This window comes from Haliaeetus leucocephalus, unplaced genomic scaffold (assembly GCF_000737465.1).
Source record: "Haliaeetus leucocephalus isolate CR32 unplaced genomic scaffold, Haliaeetus_leucocephalus-4.0 Scaffold262, whole genome shotgun sequence".
Classification (NCBI taxonomy): domain Eukaryota; kingdom Metazoa; phylum Chordata; class Aves; order Accipitriformes; family Accipitridae; genus Haliaeetus; species Haliaeetus leucocephalus.
In genome coordinates this window covers 8169938-8194834 of record NW_010972698.1, presented here as the reverse complement: position 1 = coordinate 8194834, position 24897 = coordinate 8169938, and the positions used below count along the sequence as shown (strand labels likewise).

General features: G+C 37.3%; 1 protein-coding gene across 1 annotated transcript in view; it reads left to right on the top strand.

Moving 5' to 3' along the window:
• Positions 1-24897, top strand: part of AMMECR1 (Alport syndrome, mental retardation, midface hypoplasia and elliptocytosis chromosomal region gene 1) — a 66081-nt gene that overhangs the window by 16185 nt on the left and 24999 nt on the right. The window contains exon 2 of the mRNA XM_010569026.1: positions 5141-5251. Coding sequence (XP_010567328.1) covers positions 5141-5251 — 111 coding nt within the window. The remainder of the gene's footprint in view (positions 1-5140; positions 5252-24897) is intronic.

The following is a 24897-nucleotide window of genomic DNA, read 5'->3' as shown; positions in this document are numbered from 1 at the left end:
ATGACAGCAGTTGTATATAAGGAAGCAATATTAGTTTAAGCCCTTACTGTGTTGCAAGTGTCTCTTTAATTCAGTTTTGCGGCTGAAAGTAGGGAAAACTGATACATGTGATCAGCTGGTTTTCATGGAGTAGTGCTTGACAACCTCTATGGCAAATAACTGAAACAGTTGTCTGCTATTTAGATCAGATCTGGGCAAGACTTTTCAGTAAATAATAAATTAGGCAATGGCTGGGTGGAAACTTTATAATCTTCAAGTTGCTTGTGAATTTGCTGTGGCACCTGTAAACAGTTTTAGATGGAAATATTTTTTTCAGTGTCTGGCTCACAAACAAACAAAAAAATCACAAAATACAGACCCTTATGGAAGAAGAATGATTAAGATATTTAGAGATGCTTCTAAGGGTCTGGATATGGTCCCTGCTTCTGCTTCTGTGCAGTTTGAAACATCTTCCACCAACTTTCAGCTACTGATTATTCAGGGTGCTCAGCATCACTCCTGTTGTTAACACTGTCAGCAGCATATGTCAGAGGTTCCTGGCACCAGGATGAGAAGCTGGATAACCCATCAGACAAGTGAATTTCCAAGTCTCTTGGTTCAAGAGGGCTCACTCCCAAGCTCGAAGCTGTTTTGCTTTTTAATAAGATGCTTCACCCTAAATTGAATAAGAGAACTACTTGAAGCTGATTGTTAGAGCCCTCCCAGGGAAGTGCAGCATCTGGTTTGGTGAGTGTTTTTTAAAAAAACAAACACCACCCCCACTCCCCCCCCAGCTTTCATACTAGATCAAGAGGGAGCCAGAGTCAGAAAGGTGAGCGCACTCCACCTCCATATGCTCTCCTACTTTTGTGGGATATGTGGGTTCAAACTTCTTTAGGCAAAAAGAGGACTCGGGTCTCTAGCATGTGATGCATATCCTTGTTGTACATCATTGGATAAAATGAACTCCTCACATCACATCTGCCACCTCTTCTGGTTTTTACTAGAGATTTTCTCTTCTGTTTGCTCTTCTGTTTTCTTTCAAGTGCCTGGAGGTGCAAATTTTCATTTTAGGTCTGACTGTGTTGCGTAATAAACTCCTCCTTTTTATTCTAAGAAAAACAGATAACAGATGAAAATCAGGATTTTTTTTTTTTTTTCAAGTTGGAAATGTACGTATTTACTTAGCTGTTCTTGACATCGATATCTGTGGAGTTTGGCACTTAGCCTCAGATCTCAGATTTGCAGTTATGTTAGATGGCAAGTTTATTTGTGGGTTATTGGCTTTAAAACACAAGAGCAGCATTGCAGGCTTGGAGAAAATAGGCAAGCAGCTGAAACCAAGGATGCCAATAAAAAGCAAAAGAACATCACTAGAAAGAAACAAATTCATTTCTCTGCATAGCTTGTCCAGGTTCTATAAGCTGGTTTTCTATTGTCTTTCTTTAGTGTAAGACTAGAAATGCTCTGTAAAGTTTTGAATGGCAGACTTGGACTTTATATTAGGCTGTGAGAATTAATCCTAAAATGTAGCAGTCAGTGTTTCTAGTTCAGAGATGGAAGCATTAATGCAAGTGTGAGACCCTCCTCTAATTCTGTGTACAGTGCTGGACACTGATGTTCAAGAAGGCAAATTTAAACTGGAAAAAGGTGTAGGGAAAAGCTGTTATGGTCAGAATGGAAAGCGCCCCTTTGAGAGGAAACTGAATGAACACAACCCATTTAGCTCAGCAAAGTGAAGTCTGAAGAGGCACATGAATTCTTTCTATAAATACTTTGGGGAATAATAACCGGGAAGGGAAAAGAACTATTTAAACTAAAGGACAATGTTGGCACAAGAATAGCTAGGTACAAGCTGACTGGGAAAACATTTCGGCAGGAAATCGGGACGTTTCGAGAAGTTCTGAACTTCAGTGAGGTTTTGAGGCAACCTTCTAATTTTGCATTTTGGGGGTTTTGTCCCCATTATTTCTAGTTTTTAAGATGGAGAATGTGGATCATTTATGAACAGAATTATATAATATAATTATTCTTTATGATAGTAGGAGCCCTGAAGGTCCCTTTCAGCCTTATTTCTTGAATCTTTTAGAGTTAGAATCCTCTTGGGTCACTGACTGCTCTGAACCTTTGGTCCATATTACACTTTGAAGACATCTGTGATGGTAATTAAGAAAAGTAATTCTGTTCAGTAGGCTTATATCTTCTATGTAGACATGCTGATACCTTTAGTGGCTCCTGGGAAACAAGGAGGCAAGTGTGGGGGATACAGAAGTTGAAAGGCTGGAAAAATATCTTGAGTCAGCATGTATGGCTACCAGTGGTGTTCATTTACCCAATGGATAGAGGTTTAAATTTAGTCCAAACGGTATGTTTATATTACTACCACCACTGGTACAAAAATATATGTATATAACCTTTACTTTTTCTGTTGGTACTCATTGACAAGGACCTTCAAAGCATATGCAAATGTTTTAGTAATCTATTTGACATTCAGTGATGGTCTCGGGATGTTTTCTTCTGTTGTCCTTTTAAAGTAGCAGTAACGATGCATCCTAGAAGGAATTCCCATTTGACAAGAAAGTAAATGCGTATATGTTTCCCTGAATTATAGCCCGCCACTAAGTGTATTACAGCTAATAAATCTCATAATCCAAAGATAAAGGTCAAGAGAATAATCCTGAAGCCCAATTTGAATCTTATTCAGGCTTGTTTCTGTGCAAGGGGAGAGAGTGTCTTCAGTGCCATTGCAATCTAATAATTTTTTTAATACCATTTAGGGGAACTGGAATACCTTTCTTGAAAACTCTAGTAAAATGCCACTTGTTGATCTGAATGGAGAATAGTGTAACAACCTGCATTCTAATAAATGTTAGATAATAGTCCCTTCTGGCTTTATGCTCGTCAGTTTTTATCAAACAACTTTTTTTTAAAAAAAAAAAAAGGAAATCCAAAAGAAAGATATGACTTCAGCTTCCTCTTCTATTCATCATCATTGAAAGAAGGGAACTCATCCAGTTTAATCAAATAAGGAGGAAGTTGCTCTACCAGCAGGCGATAACAACGGATTTTGGAAAGTTGAGAGGACTGGATGCTACTGCATTGGTGCTATAGAGACTGAGAGGCATATCCTTTTCTGCCATCACTTGATGAATATCTTGTGCCATACCTGACAAAGCAAATGGGATGGAAGGAGAAAAGGAATATGAGCTATTCCTTGAAAGTCCAAAACCTCACACATACCTACGTATATACCCCCAGTACAGTTACCTCCATCTCTGTTACACTGCGCAGTGATTCATGCAGTTGTGCAGTGGCTGATCTGCTCATCTAATAAAGCTCTTAGCCTTAGTATATTTTAAGAATCTCAGCATAACTAGAAAGGGAGGTTCTGTTTCACAAAATACAGAGAAACTTGCAGACTATATTTTTACTGATCCTTCAGGTGAGGAGTCAGACAAGACATAGTTACCAAAGGTTGTCTTGCAGTTCATAGTTGTTAATCTTAACAGTGCACTGTTGTAAATCTATTCATTCTTTGCAGCTGTTAGTAGTAACAGATGATGATTCTTATTTTTTGATACAGCCAACTTGACTTTTTGTGAATTTTTGACTGTATCCATGCTTCTGGATCTGCTCCCTTCCTTAAAGGCATATGTGGTAATTATTTGCTTTGTAATCTCTTGCTTCTTAGCTGCTAGAGTAAGGTAGGTTACTTCATCCTAGACTTCTTGATCATCATAGCAATGGCTATGGACTATATAGTAAGGACACTGTGTAAGAAACAGCTGTAAAGAAAAACAAGATGAATTCAGCATGATGGTTTGTACATGTGTATAATGCTGAAGAGCAGTGCCTGATGAAATAGCTTTGGAGAGAAATCAGTTGTGCATCCTTAAGTGTGTATGTGGTGGTGGCAGGTGCTCTAAATGTCAGAGATGCACCTTGCTTCTGTCAGCGTTAGTGTAATATGGCTGTAGTCATCATATGAAGAATGATACATATTTATGCCTTAATGGCCTATGACTTTCCACAAAAATTAACACCAGATTTGCTTCAGGATTTAAGGGTGGGGGGTGGGAAGGGGTTGCTTGTTCTGCAGAAATGTGAACCTATTTGTGACCAAGAATACTCTGTCAAGTTGTTTAACTGATTTATTTTTTTTTAAGCTTTGGTGGGTTGTTTTTTGTTTGTTTGTTTGTTTTTAAGCCTAACAGTAAGGGAAAATGCACTCTTGTTTGTGTAATCCACTTTGATTTGTCTCCTTTCTGGAAAAAGAGTAAATTTTATATTCTTTTCTTCTCTATATGTCCCTGTTCATCTCAGGATTAGAAATCTTTGTTAGAGTTGAGGACTGGGTATCCGGGAGTCGTGTGCACTCCCCTGAGAAATTCAAGTTTGTGTGGTTTTCTGTTGCTTGCATATTGATGTGATGCTCTAGAACTGCAAGGAGAACTTTGGTCCCAAAAAGTTGTATGGTTTGTCTCTTTTTTGTTAACTTAGCGTATATATTGGTACAAAGTTGTTTGATAGTAGAGGTATTTCTTTGTAACTGTCACACTCATATAATTGAGATATGTTCAGCTTACTAGAGATTTTGCTCCACTCCTTGTCATATTTGAGATTCTTAAATACTAACTTGGGATTCATGGAGAAAATATCCTTTCCTCAGGCAGTTCTTTCAGTTTGGAGCGTGTTCCTAAATTTTGTTTTCCCAGAATTTCAGGTAGCTTCTTGCCAGAAGCGTTAAGGACCAAAGTATTTGTGTTTAGGTGGCGGGGTGGCTAGTGTGACAGGGGTATTTTTCCCTTCTGTAAAGAATTCCTTATGTACAGATATCTAAGGTGAGGCTTTTCCCATTCGCAGAAGGCTAATGGGTAACAGTGAGGGACACTGAGCATATCACATCTGTTACCAAGCAGTTTCATTCTGTCCATTAACTATTCCAGTAATCTTATTTTCTATTATATCACATGAGCAATGTTTCTAGAACAGGCAAAAGAATTGCAAAGAACATTTCTAAATACTATGGCCTGCTCAGATACAGTTATTTTAGAGATTTGGTCCCCCATTGCCCGAAATGGAAGGGCACTGTTGCTGAAATTTCACACCAACTGTCAATATTGCTTCTGTGATCATGTCTTTTTTTTCTTCCCTAAAACAGCCCACTGTTTGTAACGTGGAAGATTGGTCGAGATAAACGATTGCGTGGATGCATAGGTACTTTTTCTGCCATGAACCTGCATTCAGGACTCAGGGAGTACACACTTACTAGGTAAGATTTTGTTTTCTGTAGCCTTGACTTAAGTATTTAAATAGTCTACTGAGGAGATGATGGGTGTGCTTTGGTTCGTTTTGGGTTTTTTGGCTGTGTCACTGTACTGATCAATGAAAACTTGTGTCTCCTTTTGATGCTAAGTGTATTGCCTGGTTATTTGACTACTTGTGTCATGAGGCTATGGTTTCAGTTAAAAACCATAACTTGAGCCTTTTTTCTTTTTATTGGTCTGGAAAACTACTCTCCAGTAGCTTATTGTAAGTGACCATTATAGTATTTTTTCCAGTGTTCAGACTAATTTTAACCTTAATAGTTAATGTCAGGGCAGAAGACCAGAAAGTCAGATTTGGGGATTATCCTATTCACACTTCTAAAACAGCAGGTATTCTCACCTCTTCTCCATCAGGTGCTTCCAATCAGCTGCAGTTAATTTAATGCTACAAATTTCCATTACATGTTACTCTTCAGATACATCCCAGCCCCTGAGTGGGAAGCTTCTGGATGAGGGAGGTAAGTGATGATAATCCTTCACTCCCTGGCAGCATAATCCTTCATTTTTTGATCTACACCTAAATTCATTCACCTTAATATTGTTCCATTTCCTTTGCATAGAGTGAAAACTAATAAGTTTATCACTAGAGCTAGTAGCAAGCTTTCTACTTGTTTTTTCTAAGAGTTTTCTTAAGTTTATTTTCTAAAGAATCAATGGAATTTTGTTCCACTTGGTTACAATAGACTGTTTATAGTGCTTTAAAATAGAAACTACCTTCTGGCATGTGTAGACCTCTAAAATTGTCATCACTTAAAATAACTGGTGCCTCCAGATTACTTTAGATTTGAGGCTTTCCTCTACTACAGGATCTTCCTCTTTGCTGTTAAAATGCCTTTTCAATCCCAGTATTAAGTAATATTAAAATGAGACATGTTCTTTCTTACGTGACTCCCTAGTTTGTTGCAAGCTGAAGTTCATTTCATGCTTCTCTGCTCAGCTTGAAGAAATCAACTGCTCATCTCCAGGAGTCCTTACAAACTTCTGAAAGACCTAGTTACCTTCATTGTGTTGGCTTTATTTATTATGTGGTCTGGAATGTTTCTGGTTGTGTCCTTTAAAACCTCAGCAATCAAAATGGTCAATGAGAAGAAGCTTATAATAAAATTCAAAGCAATTTCTCTGTTGAAGGTTAAAAGCCTTAAAATCTTAACCATTACTGAGCCAGACTGGAGGAAAAACAGCTTGCCCCCTGCACTGGAGAGCCTTTCATTTAAGTGTACGCTTTACAGTGCCTGATCGAGAACAATGAGCTTGTACAGAAAATTGCCCCCTAAGACTAGGAAGAAGGCGATAGGCAAAAAAGTAGTCTTTGTTGGTCATAGGGTTTTTTTTTTTTCCATTCTCACAAGTCAGACAGGGCTGTACTCTTGCTTACCTTTAAAAATGCTTATAAGATTCCTGTCACTGCGTTCTAACTCTAAAAGCTGAAGTAAAAAGTATATGAAAAGTAATGCAGATTAAAGGGAACTGAAATATTTTCAGTGCAGTATTTAAATGATGGCCACATGCTGTGGAAGCTTTTACTAGGCTATTCAGAGGATAGATAATTAAGTAATTTTCAAGATGAGAGAAATGAAACTATATACCAACCTATTTTTCAAAAGTCTTTGTGACATCATCAGTTGTTTTAAAATAAAACATTATATTTAGTGGCATATTGGGTTTTGTTACCTTTTACGGGGAACTTTTTTCATGTCTATGGGCACCAAAAATGTTTCCTGTTGTTTTTTAAAAAAAACCCCAAACTTCAGATATGACCATTGAAACATAAAGTGCATATCTGAATGTACAAAAAAGTTGTTCCCTTCTATCAATCATTATTTAGAAAGAGAAAGGTTTACCTGTCATCAGTTTTCCTCATGGTGTTAGTCTTTTCAACTACGGAGTTTCCGGAGGAGAGCATTTGAGGAATAACAGAAGCACCTCTGAAATGCACCTATGAACTTTCGGAGTTTGGAGCTCCATGGGCTTCCCTAGGAGGGATCAGAAACTAGGATATTATAGTATCCAGCAGTATGTGGGCAATAGGCTCCTGCAGAAGATACGACAATTCCTGAAAGAGGAGGAAAAAAAAAAAAGAAAAACTTCTTCAGGGAAGGCAAAAATTAGTCAGCAAAGTAGGTGGAATGAGAATGGACTCTCCACTTCAAAAAGTGGAACTTGACCAAAATTTTCAGTTGAGGATACAGGCAGATAGTCTGACTTTTATTTTACTTTGATGCTGGGAGGCACTTCTCTTCAGTTATTCTGAAGATACAGCATGGCTAAACAGAACCAGGTTGTTTGTCTAGTTCATTCTTATCTTTTTCAGCACCTTCTGTGGAATTGTGGCCCAGCTTTCAGTGAGTAAAATGGTACAGAAGAACAGCTGTTCTTAAATGCCCAGGTGCTTAGCGATCAGAATATCCTCAATTTCCTTCAAGCATGATTTTATTACAAATATGCCGAGTAGTGCTTAGGATCAAGATAAATCAAATTTTCCTTAATTCTAGTAGTGATCTCTAGTTGTATATTGTATACAATGTGTAGCATATACATATCTATCTGCATACAATAGTGCAGTTTCTTCAAAATGGCATAATGATAGTTGATCTAGGAATCTGAAGTGAACAATTTCTTTCTTGGGACACCTGCACTCTCCTACTTAAAAAACACCTTTTGGGGGTCTGTCTGTAAACAAAAATGGTGATGTTGTATGACCAAGGGAGTTTCTCTTCCCCATTTTGAGCTCTGTAGGTTGTTACGCTGGTATTGCCAGTACGTTCTAAACAGGAAATTTATGTGGAATGATTCACCACTAATTGGATGCATCTGCCTAAGTTGTGAGGAGGGATGAGAATACCCATAGTAAAAACGCTAGTACTGTATTCCTAATAACATCTACATGTTAGAATTCAATTTTCTCTGCAGTTATATCTGTGAAACACAGGGGAAAGGAAGTGTATTATTAAAAACTTCTGCAGAACTTTATGAAAAGATAGATTCAGATTTAGTGATTTTTATGTAATTTTACTAGGAGGTTAGTTGGATAAAAATCTAACCTTGTCCAAAATGTTTTACAGTATTGAATATTGTATATTAGGATGTAATAAGTTTATTGTGGGCAAAATAGTCCTTTAGACTGAATGTGTTAATTGAATATCCCACCTGAATATGTAAAAATAAACCAATCCAGATTATGAAAAATACCTTGTGTTTTACAGCTCCTTCCAGAAAATACACTGAACTTGGAAGCAGGTTACCACAGAATTCATAACAGGTTGATAAATTACTTTTTCATGTATTCTGTTCGGCAGTAAGACTTAGGTTTTGGCATTGAAGTTTTAAACTCCTGCCCTCTTAACACTTGAGATACTGAATGAAATGGTTTAATTTGTTCATTTTAGTTTAGTTTTTTCTACCCATTTCATGTAATTTGAATTCATATTTTATGCCTAGTGGATATAACAAGTATAGGTGTATAAATTTTTAACTCTGCATTGCTTTGTCCTATCAAGGCTAGAATATGTATCTGGGGAGGGAAATAGTACAGAAGAGGCAGATAACGGGAGATGTTATATGACAGAGCCTTCTGTCATAGAAGAAAGCAGTGAAGAAAAATTGGAGGTCTCCAAGCCTTAAGTGGATTAGCATAATAGCTGAAAACTGGATTTAAATTTAAAAATAATATGTAACTCACCCTCCTTAACTAGGATAGGCCTGTCTCTATTGACCGTATGGTGTTATCAGTCTTTTTGTTGTGTGTTCTACTTACCACTCCACCTGAGAGAAATATGACTGCTGTCAGACATTCAGCCTAGATGTGGTCTATCAAGAAAAGAAAACAAAGAGGGAAGCTTGGGATGAGAAGCACAAGACTGAAGGAAATGAAACCTGCAACCCAACTTTCTCGTAACTGAATTCGGGTGTAGATTCCATGTGAAGATTTGGCTACCAGTGGCATCAACTACGGCTGTGTATTTATTTGTCAGCAATTTCAAGGGTCTTAGGCCTTGTCACTGCCATATCGTCTGCTTGTTGTCTGTGAAAAACATTGACCCTTTCTTTCTGTTCCACACAGTAAAGTTAACCGTTGAACTGCAAGACTACACTATGGCAAACTTATTTAAGGGGTAAAATTGAAAAAAACTGAATGACTGATCACATTAATATTGATGTGTTGGCCTTATTTACTAGAGGCAAATATTTGTACACTCAGGGCAGCTTCCCTTTTGTGTTTAGCTGAGGTTACTACTGTTTAATTCCTGTTTCTTTTTACTAATCATAGACTTGTTCAACCTTCCCTGTAATCAGCCCCTACAATCTGGTGCTAACTTCCCAAAGCCTTTACTCTGAGGCAGTGTTGCTATGGGTGTAGATAGTCATTGCTGTTGATCCAGGGCAAAGCATACTCGTGTATCTGACTGCAATTTTTGAACTGCAGAGTTGGGGGAATTATATATGGTTTTGACATTTGTTGTGACCTTCACTGTTCACAGAAGTCATAGTCCAAATTAATTCCTGCAGATAACATTTTATGTAATATTTCAGAGCACATTGTTGCCTCTGTGTTGCCCACTGATGATATTTTGCAGGCTATCTTATTTTGTGGCTTTGATTTATAGTAGACCACTGCTGAAAGTCAGCTTTTTTTATTCTATTACTACTCTGCATCTGGTGGCCACCAATGAAAAATGTCTGATAATAGTGAGATGAAGCTTACACTATCACTTTCAAAATTAAACTCTGCAGAGAGCAATGTAGACTCTTGACAGCCTGAACTCACCAGTGTTATGGTATTCTTGTATGTTTAACATTGTCTTTAAAGCCAGGAAGCATCGTGTTGCTTCCTTTTCATTTGTATGTTTCTGTGAAAAGCAGGCGTCTGCTGGTTGCCTCCGAGTTTTCAAGGTCATCTTACTGAGGCAGAGGGCACAGATTTTGCCCCTCCTAAAGGATGACCGGCAACAGAGGGAGGATCTCAAGGTGAGAATCTTAGGGAGATCTGTGGTAACACGGTTCTGCATCTAGTGGAGTGGATGGACAACCAGTGTGTCCCACTGAGCATGTGAGAAGGCGGTGGCAATAGCCATCTGGAACGTGTAACTCCGAACTCCCACTTGCCCCTCGTGAACCCAGTTAGTTGTTAAGTTTTTAATGGGGGTTCAACTTACAAAGTCCACTAAGCTTTAATAATAAAAGGGCCGTACACGCTGCCAAAGCCTTTTGAGCCAGTAAGGCTGCAGGCAGCTGGGGGTCCTCAGGCGGTCACAGCACGTGTCTTTCACTTACACCACCATATCCCTTCGCTGAGTGACAGGGAGTCTGCAGTTCGAAGTGATACCAGAGCGTCCTACTTTCCTGGGGAGGTAGGAAGTGGGGTACCAAACTGATACTTAAAACGGCACACTGAGTGTTTTTCCCTCAGCCTGGGTTGGGGTCTCCCTGGCCCTCAGGAAGGTTCGAGGATGCTGAAGAAGTTGCAGGACCGTTTGATGGGCCCCACTGAAAGATCGGTAGTTGAGGATGTTGCCATGACATGGGCATCTTCCAGTGACCAGTATAAGGCAGATCCCGCTTGTCATGTTGTCAGCAGCAGAGAGCGTTTTAAGTGATTCTCATCACTTTGTAGTAATCTCCAGTCACTAAAACTTCTCAGCAGAAGAAAGAGGCATCTGAGCCAAAGCCATGTTTGAAGGAGATTTGGAAATACATAAGCACTATAACCTTGTAGCCTTATTGCTCTGAAGGGAGGAGGGAGTAGCTGTGCAGAGAAGGTAGAAATGGACCCGAGGAATCAACAGGCCATATCAAGGCAGTAGACAATATTGAAACCAATTTTTACTAGACATATTTTAAAAACATATTCTATCGTGACTCAGAGAGAAAGTGCAAGGGCTAAAGATATGACATCTTTAAGGTTTTTTGTTGTGCGGCTGCAGGATTTGTGAGCTGCCTCAGCTGCCAAAATACAGAATACTTGATGTTCCTGTTCTGTTTGGTGTTTTTACTCTTCTGTAAATTTGAAGTCTGCTGGCCTGTGCTGCACTTGATTTACCTTTGTGTATAAATCATTTACAAAGGTAGTTGTAATTTTTGCTTTGCTAACAGGCTTAAATGAGTTCTGTTTTTTAGTTCTCAACAGGTGTCAAATCTGGGCCATGTGCTGTTTCTCTCCCCCAAACAAAGTGCAGTGCAGGAAAGGAGGAGGGTGGAATTCTATTGCAAATGAGTGCATTTCAATTAAAATCAGTATAGGGGGCAGAAGTATTGAAAGTGATTTCTATCAAGCACAGTTAGACATCATGTTTATTAGAAAATGCATCCTTTAAGTTTCTCAAACTGGTAAGCAAAAGCAATTTAATCAGGTTGTTCTCGTTTATAAGTGAGAGGAGATGTTATAGAGAGATGTAATCTCTTTTGTGGGGCTGATGCAGTCACATAAAATTAGATAAGCTTTTAGCACACAAGCCTTCCTGTAAGTTGTTAGGAAAACCTTTTTTAAGAAGGCAAGTTAATCTTAAATGCAGTAGGAGCCTGTTCAAGTTCAGATTTTTTTTTAATTATTATTTTCTTTTTATTTTGGTTTGTCCTTTAATTTACATTTCTGTTCCCTTCTGCTTATTTTTTGAAGTTACAGCTTTACATGTGAGATGAACAGGGTTTCCATTGGCGTTCTGGACATTTAAGTATAGTACTAGTAAAGATAAGGTACATTGTGTTAACATTAATATTTTATTATAATCTTTATAGGAATTGCAGCTGACTTAATAGAACTGTCTTAAACTCTTAAGTCAGAACTGGGCCAAAGTGTATTAAGACAGTTCAGCAGTAAACTTTGCTTTACGAATTAGATGATATATAGATATGTATATACTTATGGTGGTGTTGACCTCCAGAGGTGGTATTAATATTAGAACCCCCTTTTTGTTTTCCAAAATGCTTCTGGTAAAATTAAGGTATTAGCACCGTAATTTTTAAATGATGATTGATCATCTTTAATGAAACTGACGCAAAATTATTTTAACATATATATATTTTGTACAGGCTTGTGTTTTGCCTGCCATGTCATCTGCATAGAGATGAGACTTTACTGAAACTTGGAGCTGCTTATATTTCTAAATTTCATCTAAGCTGAAAAAAGTTTCTTGCTGAAGTATTGTAGACATTAATTTTACAAATAACACCACATTAATTTGGGTAAATACTCAGATGTGTTATAGTGGAATATAATTGTTTAGTAGTAAAATGGATTGTGATGTAAACTCACAATACCAGAAACTCTAAATGAAGTATATAAATTTGAATTTATTGAGCCAGGCTGAGTTACTTTATGTGAGTCAATTCAGTAAGTGGGTCTTCAGTGATTTTGTGCACACAGTGCCAGGTCGTTATTTCAGGGAGCTGGTGCTTAACAGAACTGTCTACTGCCTCTTCTCAAAGTGCAAAGCTAAATACCATACTGGCTCTAGAAGTGGAAAAAACCCCAAACTTTTGCTTTAATAATGGGTTAAATGCTTCTCCTTATTTCATTATGAAATGAAAATAAAATAATGTTATTCAGGAGAGAGAAGGAGCATGCCCTAATGAATAAGTTTCTTGCACATTATGTGTGTTGGGAATGTAGTAATTCTGCCTGCATTTTTTTTTCTTTATTTAAAAAAACAACAACAGCAATAACAAAAACCAAACAGTTTTGCAAGCGTTGGTCTAGTTTTCCTGACAGAAACCTTGCTAGGCCCTTGGACCTGATGGTAGATGATAGGCTGTTTCCTTAGCAACACTTCCTGAAAGAAAGCAAAGGAAAACACTGCAAATGGAAGGACAGTGCTAAGATTATTATCTTTATGAAAGGAGGAACGCATAATGATGCCTTACCAAAGCTTTTTAAATAGATCCAGAGTTATCAAATATTGATAACCATTTTACCATTTTGTTCAGAAAACTGAATTATAGAATATGAATTCTTTGGCACAGGGGAATGCGTTACTGCATTTGGTGGAATAAACTTACTCTGTGAATTGACTGTTTATGAAAGGTAAATGGAAATCTAGGAAAAATGGAATTTTAGAGTTAAAAATTATTACAAAATTGCTATATCTGTATAAAGTGGCTCAATGAAGTTTGGAAGGGGTTTTGTTGAGACGGTCATAAGTCTAAGGTCTCAGCAGTAGAATTTGGTGTAACTAAGGAAACTGTCCAGAATTAAAATACTTCTTCGTCTTACTTTAAAAAACATGCATTAAAAATTGGGAATTTCAAAAATGCTTCTCAGAAAATGCATGCTTTGAAAAAGCCATGATCAAGCAAAATAACTTGCATTAGTTGATGTAATTTGCAGTATTTTGAATAAATCAGATATTCCTGAAATTTGATTGAATGTGAATGAGTAACTGGGGACATCTAGACTTACCAGATGGGTTTCAGGGAGGAGCTATGTCATTTGTGCCTCTCGTCTTTCCCACGATACTCTTGCATTTCATGTTCTTCCCACACAGTCTCCTTCTGTTATGGTAAGAAAATGGTGCACACCCTGTAAGTTCAAAGACAGAGTTGTAGTTGAGTTGAAGCACTAGTTTGGTTGAAAGTCAGATTTGTATTTGTCTTTGAATATTACTTGACATAAGTATTTGGGAGGAAGGGTGGAGTCAGGGGAACTGGCTGCCCTGGTTTTCCTAGCAAAGCTCTCCGTTACCATAACTCTAACTTTTCCATTACTAGTATGGATAATTGTCGGTACTCCATGGTTTTTGGTCAACTTTTTCATCTTTTTGTATGATACTCTTAAAAGGAATGTCTTCAAAACATTTCCTAAAAATCTTCTGGAATGGCATTTGCTTTCCATTGAGTCTTTTGGTGACTTGTTGATTTCTTAAGCGCTACAGACATACTGGGTTATGGGCCAGTGCTGAAGAATATAAGATAGGACTGTGCTCGCATAGCAGAGAGGTGTAGATGAAGTGTCTCAGAGCACTTGCCTTTTAAAGAAAGGTTTTGTGTATTTGGAAACTCTTAGCTAGGACAGAATGGAAGAAGTTGGCATAGAAGTTACCTGCTTCTGGGCAAGTTTCTCTCTCTGGCTGTTCTCAGCTTAGTAGTAGATGTTTATTTTTAAGATAGAGTAAGGGACATTTCCCACAACTTTATTACTAAGGGGGGGAGGGGAGGGTGAAACTCTCCCTAGAAAAAAAAAAAACAAACCTAGAGAAAACTTCCCGCTGCACATACTGGCCAGGGTTTTTATGTGCTAAATATGAGACGGCTGTTAACATAGCTTGTCCCTCACTTCCTAAGACACTGGAAATTGAGGTGCAGCAGTGGTATGTATATTAGATACCTCACCCAGTAGAAGTAAATTTAAAGGCTTTGTCTGGCTTAGGGAGCTAATTTTTTGGTGAAATCTACTGTTTTAATACAAGTTATCGGGGATTAAGTGAGGTCAAAGAAAAAAGAATTGTCTTATGCTTATAAGCTGTAGACTCTGCAGCTTTGTGTGGGAGGCACTGTGGGAAAGGAGTCTCAATTAAAGTTTTCAGTCTGTCAGCACCTCCTCCATTTAGGTGTTTTCTGATGCTTCCTTTTAAGACTGTATAAAAAAGAAACAGCACGAACTGGGTGTGGGGGACCAGGCTCCAAAAGCCCTCGCTATCTCTGTTCACTTCAACACAAAGATGTTGAAGCTTTGAAATTGAATTTACCATTTTCCATAGACAAGAGTAATGAGAATTAAAATGCTCTTGTGAACTGTAGCAGAATTTTCTGGTATTTTTAAGTAGTACCAACAGATACCTGTTTCTAAAAATCATTCCTGTTGACACCAGGAAGAGAGAAGTGTCCTTTACAGAGCTGTACAGTTGAGATGGTGGAAAAGCTCTTGGAAGAAATAGCATATCCACCTCTGGTGGGATGTAAGCAGCCATATAAAATGCTGAAGAATGTCTGAAGACATTTAAGCCTAAACACGCTTCAGATGCTGAGGTAGTCCAAAAGTCTTAAAGGCTCCAGCACTCTGTACTATTTCAACTCGTATCATGTATGTATTTGTGATCTTGGGAGGGGTGATGGTGGAAAGTTGACCTGTGTTGAATTTCATCATTTACAAATGACTGAAGTTTTACTGTTCGTTTGATGCATTGTAGGAGGGAATATATATTTACCTGAAAATAACAGGGTGGTGAGGTTTTTTTTTCCTAACATGATTTCAAAATATAATATGAGGGACAAAAGCACTCCAGGTTTGTCTCTTCCCTTTGAATTGTTGATGCAACTTTTCAAATCGTGCCATTTTTGACTGTACTCTATAAAAGTGTATGGAGTGATAGATATACTTCATACAAGTATATATAGGTGATAGCCTTTATTTTAGAAACAGAAATTGAATGTCCTTTGATTTCTTAGCTATCTATGTAAATGACAATGCATTGATACAGTTTACAAAGCATCTAATGCTGTGAAAGCATGGAAATAAACAGTTCTTTATAAATATTTGATGTAGATCCAAAAAATATTTCTAACCTCACAGACTTCTACTTTTATGTGAATTTTCAAAACTTTTAAATTAAACTTTTCTAAATATAGTTGTAATTAACACACAGAGAATAGCTTTTTGACCATAGTGGAGAATAGCTTTTTTTTGGCCATCAATACCAATTTCAGTAGCACTGAATTGTTGAAGCAAGGATATTGGGGGTGGGGCGGGGGTGACATGCACCTGTGTTTTAAATATAATATACAGGCTACAAAGTCTGTCAGCTCACATGCTTAAATTTAGGTTTGCTGTTCCAATGCAATGGTATAATCTTTGTTTCTTAGTGCAGATTACTTGCAATAAAGGGTCAATAGTTAGGCAAGCAGTCTCTCAGGCTGGGGAAGTACAGTATATAAATAACTCCCACAAGAACTTCGGGAACTTGTACAGATGTTAAGGAGTGCTCTGATGTGCCTGAGCACAGCTCTTGGGAACTTCCCCATCTGTCATAAGCTGCAACCCCCGATTCATTGAAAAGGGCCTTTGCAATAATGGCAATTACTAGCGGTTGTCTAAGTCAGTACATGAAATCAGGTATATCAAACTTTTACCAGCCAGGATATGTGACTTTGTTGAAGTGAATAATGTTACACCTTTTTATTTTTACTGAATTTTTCAGTTGAGTAAAGCTTATTTAGTTTTAATTTGGTTTGATTTGACGGGAAAAGGAGAAAAGTTCTTGGTTTTTTGAACAGTACAACTTTTTGATACTTCTCATTCACCTAATTTTAATGACTTATACTTCTGTAATACCATAAACTAAAATAGGTCCCCAGCTATCTGTACCATGCAATAAATTTGCCACTGTAGATACCAGCCTAATTGCCAGTAAGGTTTTCAGTGTTTTATTCATAAACAAAAGCCAGATTAGAAATACATTCACACTGGTACATTCAAACTATTTTTCTCTGTTTAGGAGACTATTAATTTTTTCTCTATGAGAAAAGTTGCTAAAGTGAATTATTTAGAATAAAAATATATTTAGTATGTAATAAAAAGTTTAAGTAATTATTTTTCTACAAATATTGGCTTATATCCCATTCAACTGAAGTGTCAGTGCAAAGCCAAAAACACTTAAAGCCAAAATATAATCTGACTCAACTGTATGGAAGTTGAGATTTGAATGTCTGCATTTAGAAAAGTTCTTTGTGCGTGTGTGTATTTCTAACAGCTTCGGTTCTTATGAGGGACAATTACAAGAGCTGCTTCTGTTACCTCTAGGCCAGTTACTTCCAGGTGCTATTGCTAAAGCCCCACAGATAGCGTGTTGGTTTTGCCCTGAAGAAAAAGTGCTTGCTAAATGTATGAACACGAAGAAGGGAAAGGGGAAATGTAATTTTAAAATAACTGAAAGGTCACTGCAACCTCAGTCCTGTAACAGGGCATCACTGCTTTTCACCAGAAATATTTTTACATGTTCCGTCAAGATACTGATGCTGGTTTTGTTTCTGTTCCCAGAAGCTTCTACACAATTTGCAAGCTGGTTAGATGGCCCTTTCTCATCTGTGCTGAGGATGCATTCTGCAGTTTGCTCACTTAGCTACAGAGAGGCTTTTTTCCTTTGACCTAGACTGCTAATCCCTCATTGCAAAGAGCAGCAGCTGTGCTTTGTCTGTGGAGGTCTCTGCACTGCATGCAGCCTCATTCGTTAGAGCAACCCCCTCTTTGTGTGTTCTGCTTTTTCAGTTGCTGAAAGGGTGACTTTCTGTTTTCTTGCTCAGAAAACCCTCTTCAGGTTTGTGGAAGTCTACAATGCATGAAATTCTCCCCCCCCCCCCCAAAAAAAGTAGGTTTCCATGAGCTGTTACATATAATTTCACAAAACTGTGTGTTTGACTAAAGTGTTCCTGACATTCAGGAGGTGAAACGTCTCTGAGTTGCTTTTTAGAAAGATGATGAAACCTATTTCCATTTAAATATTAAACACTTTAGATAGATGTGTTGAATCGCAGCTTTAATGGATATAATTACAAATAAACCATTTTTTTGTGTGTGTACATGTTGTATCCTCATTTAACATTGAATAATCAGGCTTCAGTTGCTTTTGGTATAATTCCCTGAGTTAAACATGTAGTAAAACATTGGTAAGATGTTACTGGTAGTTGAAAGCTAAGGTAACACAAGAACAGAACATAGTGATTTGCTGGTTTAGGCTTTACTGCAGTGAATGGTGAAACTCCTGCTACCTTCAAAGGGAGAAGAATTTGGCCTGTAGTTTCTCTAAGAAGATATGATGTAAAATATTTAATTAGTAAGCACAGATTTCACATTTCAGTTAATCTCATAGTCAAACATTCGTGTTTATACTTTCATGTTTTGTAATAATCTTTATTCTGTAGCTGAGCAGAATTTTCAAATATATGTAATGCTGTTGAGTTAAATGTGCTCCTTGAATATTTAAGTTACAGTTTTTGAGGCTATAGACAGATGTAGCCTAACCTAAACCTTTTGCCTCTTCTTCATTTCAGAACTTCCCTTTCATTCCACTTCAGCTGTTTTTATTTGCTACTGAAAACCTGTTTTAGAGTGGAAAACATATACAGAGAGACAGCTGACAGACTTGGAACTGTGAATGTACTGTTTAGCTGAGCTTGCGAAGTTCTGTTGCTTGGGCATCTTGACCTTAGATACAGTGATTTGTGAATGCCCCATCCAGTCACTTCTGTAAGGTGGGGAAGTTGCAGGGGGCACTGAATGTGCCACCCAAAGTAGACAGGGTTGTGACAGAAAGCTCAAAGGAATAGGGGGATGAAATGGTGACCTGCCCTCATGAGAAAGAGAGAAGTGGCAGAGCTGCTGAAAGGGGAATGAGAACTTATTTGTATGTGGAAGAAGATGAAGGGTAGGAAATGCAGGAAACAAAGCTTCCATACGTGTAGAATGTGTTTATATATCTAAAACACAGTTTTTTAATTGGTGATTTGTAGAGGCATTGAATAGTCATAGCTTAATCTGTTAATGTGATTCACGTATGAAGCCAAAACATACACACACACAAAATTAACCGAAAAAAATGTTGAGAAGCCTTGTTTGTTGTCTTAAATAAGGAATTAAGTTTTATCCTGATGCAGTAATTCTCATGCTGCGTTCTAGGATGGCTTCATGATAGCAGGAGTAAGTGTCTAGAAACCAGAATTCTCATGAAATAAGGAGTGGCTATTTCTTTCCCCTGAGGTCTTGTTACATACAACATGCCACAAGGGATTCGTCTTGTGCCTGTCTTTTACTAATTCTCAGTGTTTTTATAAATATAGTAAAAGATACCATGAGCTCATATACCAGCCTTTACACTGACAGCACTCAGATTTGCATCTCTTTGCAGATGTACTTGCAGTATGTGAAAGAGATTGCACTTAGATAAAAACCAGCTGGTTTAAACGTAATCCAAGTTGAGTTGTGATATTGATGAAACACGTATCTTAGGAAACAAGCTGTTATTCAGTGCCCTGTATTATGAGTGGTCATATTCCAGTCTGTAAGACAGAACCCAGGACCTTGGGTTATTCTCAATTTAAGTACTTGTTCAGGAATTCCAGGACTGGATTCTGTCACCTTTCACTTCATTTATCAGACTATATTCATCAATACCTTCATATTTCAGAATATTTTACTGTCTTAATCTTTTTTTTATGAAACATTTAATGCAACACCTCAAGTAAGTGAATATGATCTTTTTCCTTCTCAGTTCAGTTACTGCATATTCTACCATGCCTTTTGCTTTCCTCATTCTTAACCTGATTATATATATTTAATTTGTCCATCATTGTGGTGTCAAAGTCCTGATCATAAAACATAGTTTCTGTATTTGTGACAAACAGTATCAAACTTGAGCTTAATTGTAAAATTCCATCCCCAGCGTTTACTGTCTTGGTTGTTTTTAAAGTGAATCATATTGACAACTAATAAAAATTCAACTACATCGTATTTTTATATAAAAATACAGTTTATAGTATTGCTGGTGACAAAAGAGATATTGAGAAAATTAAGTACTCTTTTGTTCCAGACTTTCTACAGTATAATAAACATAAACCCCTTTTACAAGCTGCAGGAAATTGAACTTGTAAATGTTCAAATTATATTAATGTATTTATATATCATTGCATTGCTGAGATGTTTAGGAACATTTTTGTCCATATGTGCTAAAGATGAGGCTTTTTAAAGTTCATAAATAATTAAAAATATTTCATGTTAACTTGTTCTTTTTAAAAATTATTACTTGAATGCATCTTTAGGGGGGAGTAAGACTTTGTGGATTGATTAAACGAGGGTTGAATTCAGCAATAAAGTGGCCTTAAAGTTTTTTGTCTTGACTTCAGTGTCTGTTTGGGGGTTAAATGGTCAATATTGAGAGACTTGCTGGAGATGTAAAGAATTCTAGAGACTTCTTTTTATGCTCCTAGGGATTTGAGTGGTTGGCGTTGCTCAAGCCATACAGTTCTAAATGTAATTGAGCAGTTCATTTTTGTTAATTATCTAAACTTTGCCATCTGCTGGAGAGCCTTTTAGTGACATTGTAATTTAGTCCAGTTGGAGCTCAATTAGAGTTTTCCAACTAGTCTTATGTGTTCACCAAACAAAAACCTACACACCAAACCCTGGTCAGTTTTGTTACTCAGTTTTTAAATAAGCATCTGGAGTGACTGTGACAAGCTTACTGTGTTATGTTGTGAGATTTAAGTGCTGTGGATTTCCTTTTTATGTATCAAACCAGGACATTTTTATGGCAATTGACACCTTTCAGCTTCCTGAATGTTTGCATGAGTATGACACAGAAATTGTCATGCCTTATTGAATTCCGTTGTCCTTATTTATCCCAGCATGATGACAGATGCAGGAAGGGGTGAGGGACAATATGGGAAAAGGCAGAAAAGAACCTGCCACCTACAAAGAGACTACTGCATACAGCTGCTTTACCTTATGTTCCCCTGTAGTCAGAAAATACTGTTCAAGGTCCATGCTGAGCAATTCAGAGTACAGACAACTGTTTTGCATGGATATTCTGAACTGGCTTTGTTCAGTTTTAGAAGTATGGAGTGTATGGAACATAGCAGTTACAGCTTTTTTGCTACACCAGGGCAAATGCACGGTAATTGCACTCTCTGTGTTGTAATTAGCTGTAAGCTGTATGTACGTCTCACTGACGTGTTATGCGGAGACTTTGGATTTAGCGTACCTTTGTGCAGGCATACCTCTAAACTGTTGCTGAAGCTCTGCTACATCTTAAAGTTAGGTTAAGATTTATTTTTTTTTTTACTGTACTAGGGTGTATTGTATAGTAATGCAAAATTATCCCCCCATGCCCTGCAGGATTAAAACAGTATGAGAAAAATGCAGTGTCTTCAACTTGTTTGCTCTTTCCTCACATTCAAGAAGAAAAGTAAGTCCTTCAGAACCATGAAAGCGACGTAGTGTAAGATTTCTGACTTCAGGAAACAGTAAGGAAGTTGAAGTCATAGAAACTTGACTCTTACTAATGTAATCAGGACACTACAGTATTACGTTGTGGATTTTTTAAGTTCTAACTGTATTATATTTTCTGATGGGAGCAGACTGCAGGAGCTGCAACTTTTGCAGTCATACTTTTCCACTTGAAGGCCGTAACAGCACATACACAAAATTCTCCTAAACTTTAAGGACCTCTCCATACAAGCCTTCATTGTTTCCTTCATATGTTATAGTAGTAAGAAAAAGAAATTAATTTCGGGCATTATGTCTACACAGGGTAACATTATTGTGGCATAATGGTGAACTGGGGTTAGTTGGAAGAATCCAGAGTGTGATGGAGTATTTCTCTGGGTAATTGTCAGAGCAGTAGAAAAAACATCTTTATTCTTTTTTCTGCTAAAAAGCTCTGTTTAAATTTATGGAAGCCTTAGCTTCTACAGCTTCCATGGTTATGAGCTTTCTTTTCTTATGAGAAATTTTGTAATGGTGAGTGAGGAGTTTGATCGTTTTCATCTGACATTTACATCAGACTAACAGACCCAGCTGAAGAACCAGCAGTAGTTAAACCTCCAGGAGTTTCAGACAGTGGTCATTACACAGGTGCACATTAACTCCATGTCTTAACAGATACTCACATTGACTGCAGATTCATGGAGAAGCATCCCAGACCCGTGTTAGTCATTCCATATGTGCTGTGGAGTTGACCTGTGCATGTACCTTGAGTCAAGATAGCCAGAGTACGAAATCAAGGTTAAAATAACGATTTGTCCGGAAATTTTAAGTACTCCTAGAAATATTCTGTAAATACCTCTTTTGTTGATTTAAACAACTGGTGAACTTTCTGGGGGAAAACCAACAAGGTCCCAGAACCTTACACACAAATACTATTAAGAATAGAATTGAAGCCATTAAATTACTTTCCACTTGTGACTGCGGTCAATATTAAACTTGGGTTGTATTAAAGAATTTATTTAAGATTTCCATAACCCTTTGTGTACATGCTGTGATGCCTTAGTGACTATTGTATTGCCTGCTATCTAATGGAACTACTTCTGCACAAATGCAAAATCACTGAGCTCATATAGCACGAGGAACAGGTGCTAAAAAATACTTAACTTTATGTACAACTGCAATAAGCAATGATGGGGAAACAGTTGAATGCAGTATATCCTGATTGTCTCTGTTCAAGTTTCAGGAGTACTCCAAACAAAATACCTGAATTACTCCCCCCACCCCCACCCCGTATTTGGCTAATATTTAAGTTCATATTTTTATAACTATATATTTCAAGAATTTCCAGTTCAGTGATGAAATTTTCACAAAAATATATAATTTACAGCCATAAATATATTCCATTTTCAATACAGTTTTTGTTAACTTTACCTGTGTTACAATTTTTTTTTTTCAGTGTTTTTGAAAGTAGTCCCATTAAGTGGGGATTGTTAAGGTTTTGCTGGGTTCTGTCATTACCAGCAACAGCCACTTCTGTTTTGCTCCAGACCATGAACCATTTTGACATGGCTTGCACAGCACTAGTATTAACACACACCACAGCTGGGTATCTCTTTGATAGAATACAGAAATGCAGAAATGATGGTATCCCCTGTGGGAAGATGTGAATTACCCCTGCCTTGTTCTGCAGGAACCTGCAGCATTGATTCAGAACCTTGCCATTTTATTTTTAATTTTTTTTAGCATGTCTTAGATTTAGATGAATTAATTTTTACCAACCAAGAAGTTTAGGTGTCTTGACTTTAGCAGACTCCCTAAAGATGAAGGTATTACATCTTTTGACACCTGAATTTAAAAAAAAAAAAAAAAAAAAGCTTTGAAATGTAGTTGTTCTTGTCCGTGTTGTCACTGTTCTCTGACTGGGAGAGGAGCTCAGGAAACTATTGAAGTGAGCGAATAATGGTTCCTCTCTCTTTGGTAGATCGTTCTTCTTTTGCCTAGAGGTTCTTCCGTGTCACACAGCAATTCAAAACTGGTAATAAAAACTCAGTATATTGTTTTGTCCTTCAGGATATTGTGAACACACCGAAGTGTTCTCTTACGAAAATGTTTGAAATAGAACACTGTAAACTTTTTGTCATCTCTTTCTGTTTCTGGGTCTACTTTTAATAGATACTATGTATTTTTTTAATCAGTGTATTATACTAATGTCTTCTATAGCATTGTTATGCCATCTGCAAAAGGCTAACAATATCCAGTCCTGCATAGTTGTTTAAAAAAAACCAAAAAAAATCTGAAAGACTCTTGGTAAATTCAAACTAACCGATGTGTTTGCTGGCTTAGTGTGTTGTGTCCTGTAACTGCAGCCTTGCTGATATTAGCCAATTAACAATTTCCACACTGCTAAAAATTTGCATGCTTACTAGACAGCTAAGGCATTTTGGAGGACATAGGGACAACTTATTTTAAGCACCTCTGACTGCCTAAAATAGAGACTTAATTGTCTTACGTAGTCAATGAATGGAGGTTGCCTTTTCTGATGAGCCTTTCTAAACGCTTAATTTATGTACATGCTCTGAGTTGTCTTTTAGAGGAATGGTGTTCTTGTCAAAGCTAAAATAACTGTCTAAAATAAAATATCAGAATATTCCTTCTTCCTATTAAAACTACGTGTCTGAATCGAGACAGAGATTGGGAGAGAGATTTTCTGGTGTATTTCAGTTTTGTGGAGTTAAAAAAAAATTGATTGAAGAGCCAAAATGCCAGATAAATATTTTATTTCTCCCACCTGAAACGCTGTTGCCATTACCTGCTGCACTGTGCTAATAAAATAGGCTAAGAACTTCAGAAGAGTATTTCTGTGCCAAATGTCAACAAGTGCATATTTCTTTTTTTACCCCGTGACTGCCACTTAGCAACATAATGTGCAGGAAGTATCAATGTTGTTCTTTCCCTTTCTGTCTCCCAAATGTAAGGGAGGGTTCAGGAAAAACACGTCATTCACAGTTGTTTTGTTTCCTGGAAATTTTTCCAGTCTGACCAAAAAAAAAAAAGACAATGTAAATAAATTCTTTTTCCTTGCATTGAAGTGATTTGATGATGCATGTAAATCACTCCTTGAAATCACCATTTAAGTTGGCAAAACTCTGCTGGTCATAAATAAAAGTTGTTAGAAGGCTGTCATATGGGTTGTGTTACGCTGTCTGATCTCTTATGCTGAAAGCTAGGAGAGTTGTGTTCGTAATAATTTCACTTTCTGAAGAAGCACACGCTCTGCCCTGTTTTTCTGGCTTAAAAACTAATTGCATATCGTGACTTGGAAGCTGCTAGTTTTTTCTGGTCTCTGCCAAACTGAGCGATGATAGCTGATTTTCATTAGGAAAATACCGGTGATCTGCTTAAGTGTTCCTTAATTTCTTCCTATTGAAGTTACTGAATGAAAAAGTAAAAATCTTAACTAACTTCACTGATTAGAAACCCAGCAATGGAAAAAACAATAACTATTGACATACTTTTTTCTGAAACCCTGGCACAAAGTGTCCCTTGTTGCTGTCATAGCTTTGCTGTTACCTAAAATCCAGTGAGTTTGCCACTCATTAATTTCAGGGTGGTTTGAATTAATTGAAGAACAGTATCTAGGCTCTTTGGGCTCAGTCTATTGACATAGGGCCATTTCTTTGTTAAATG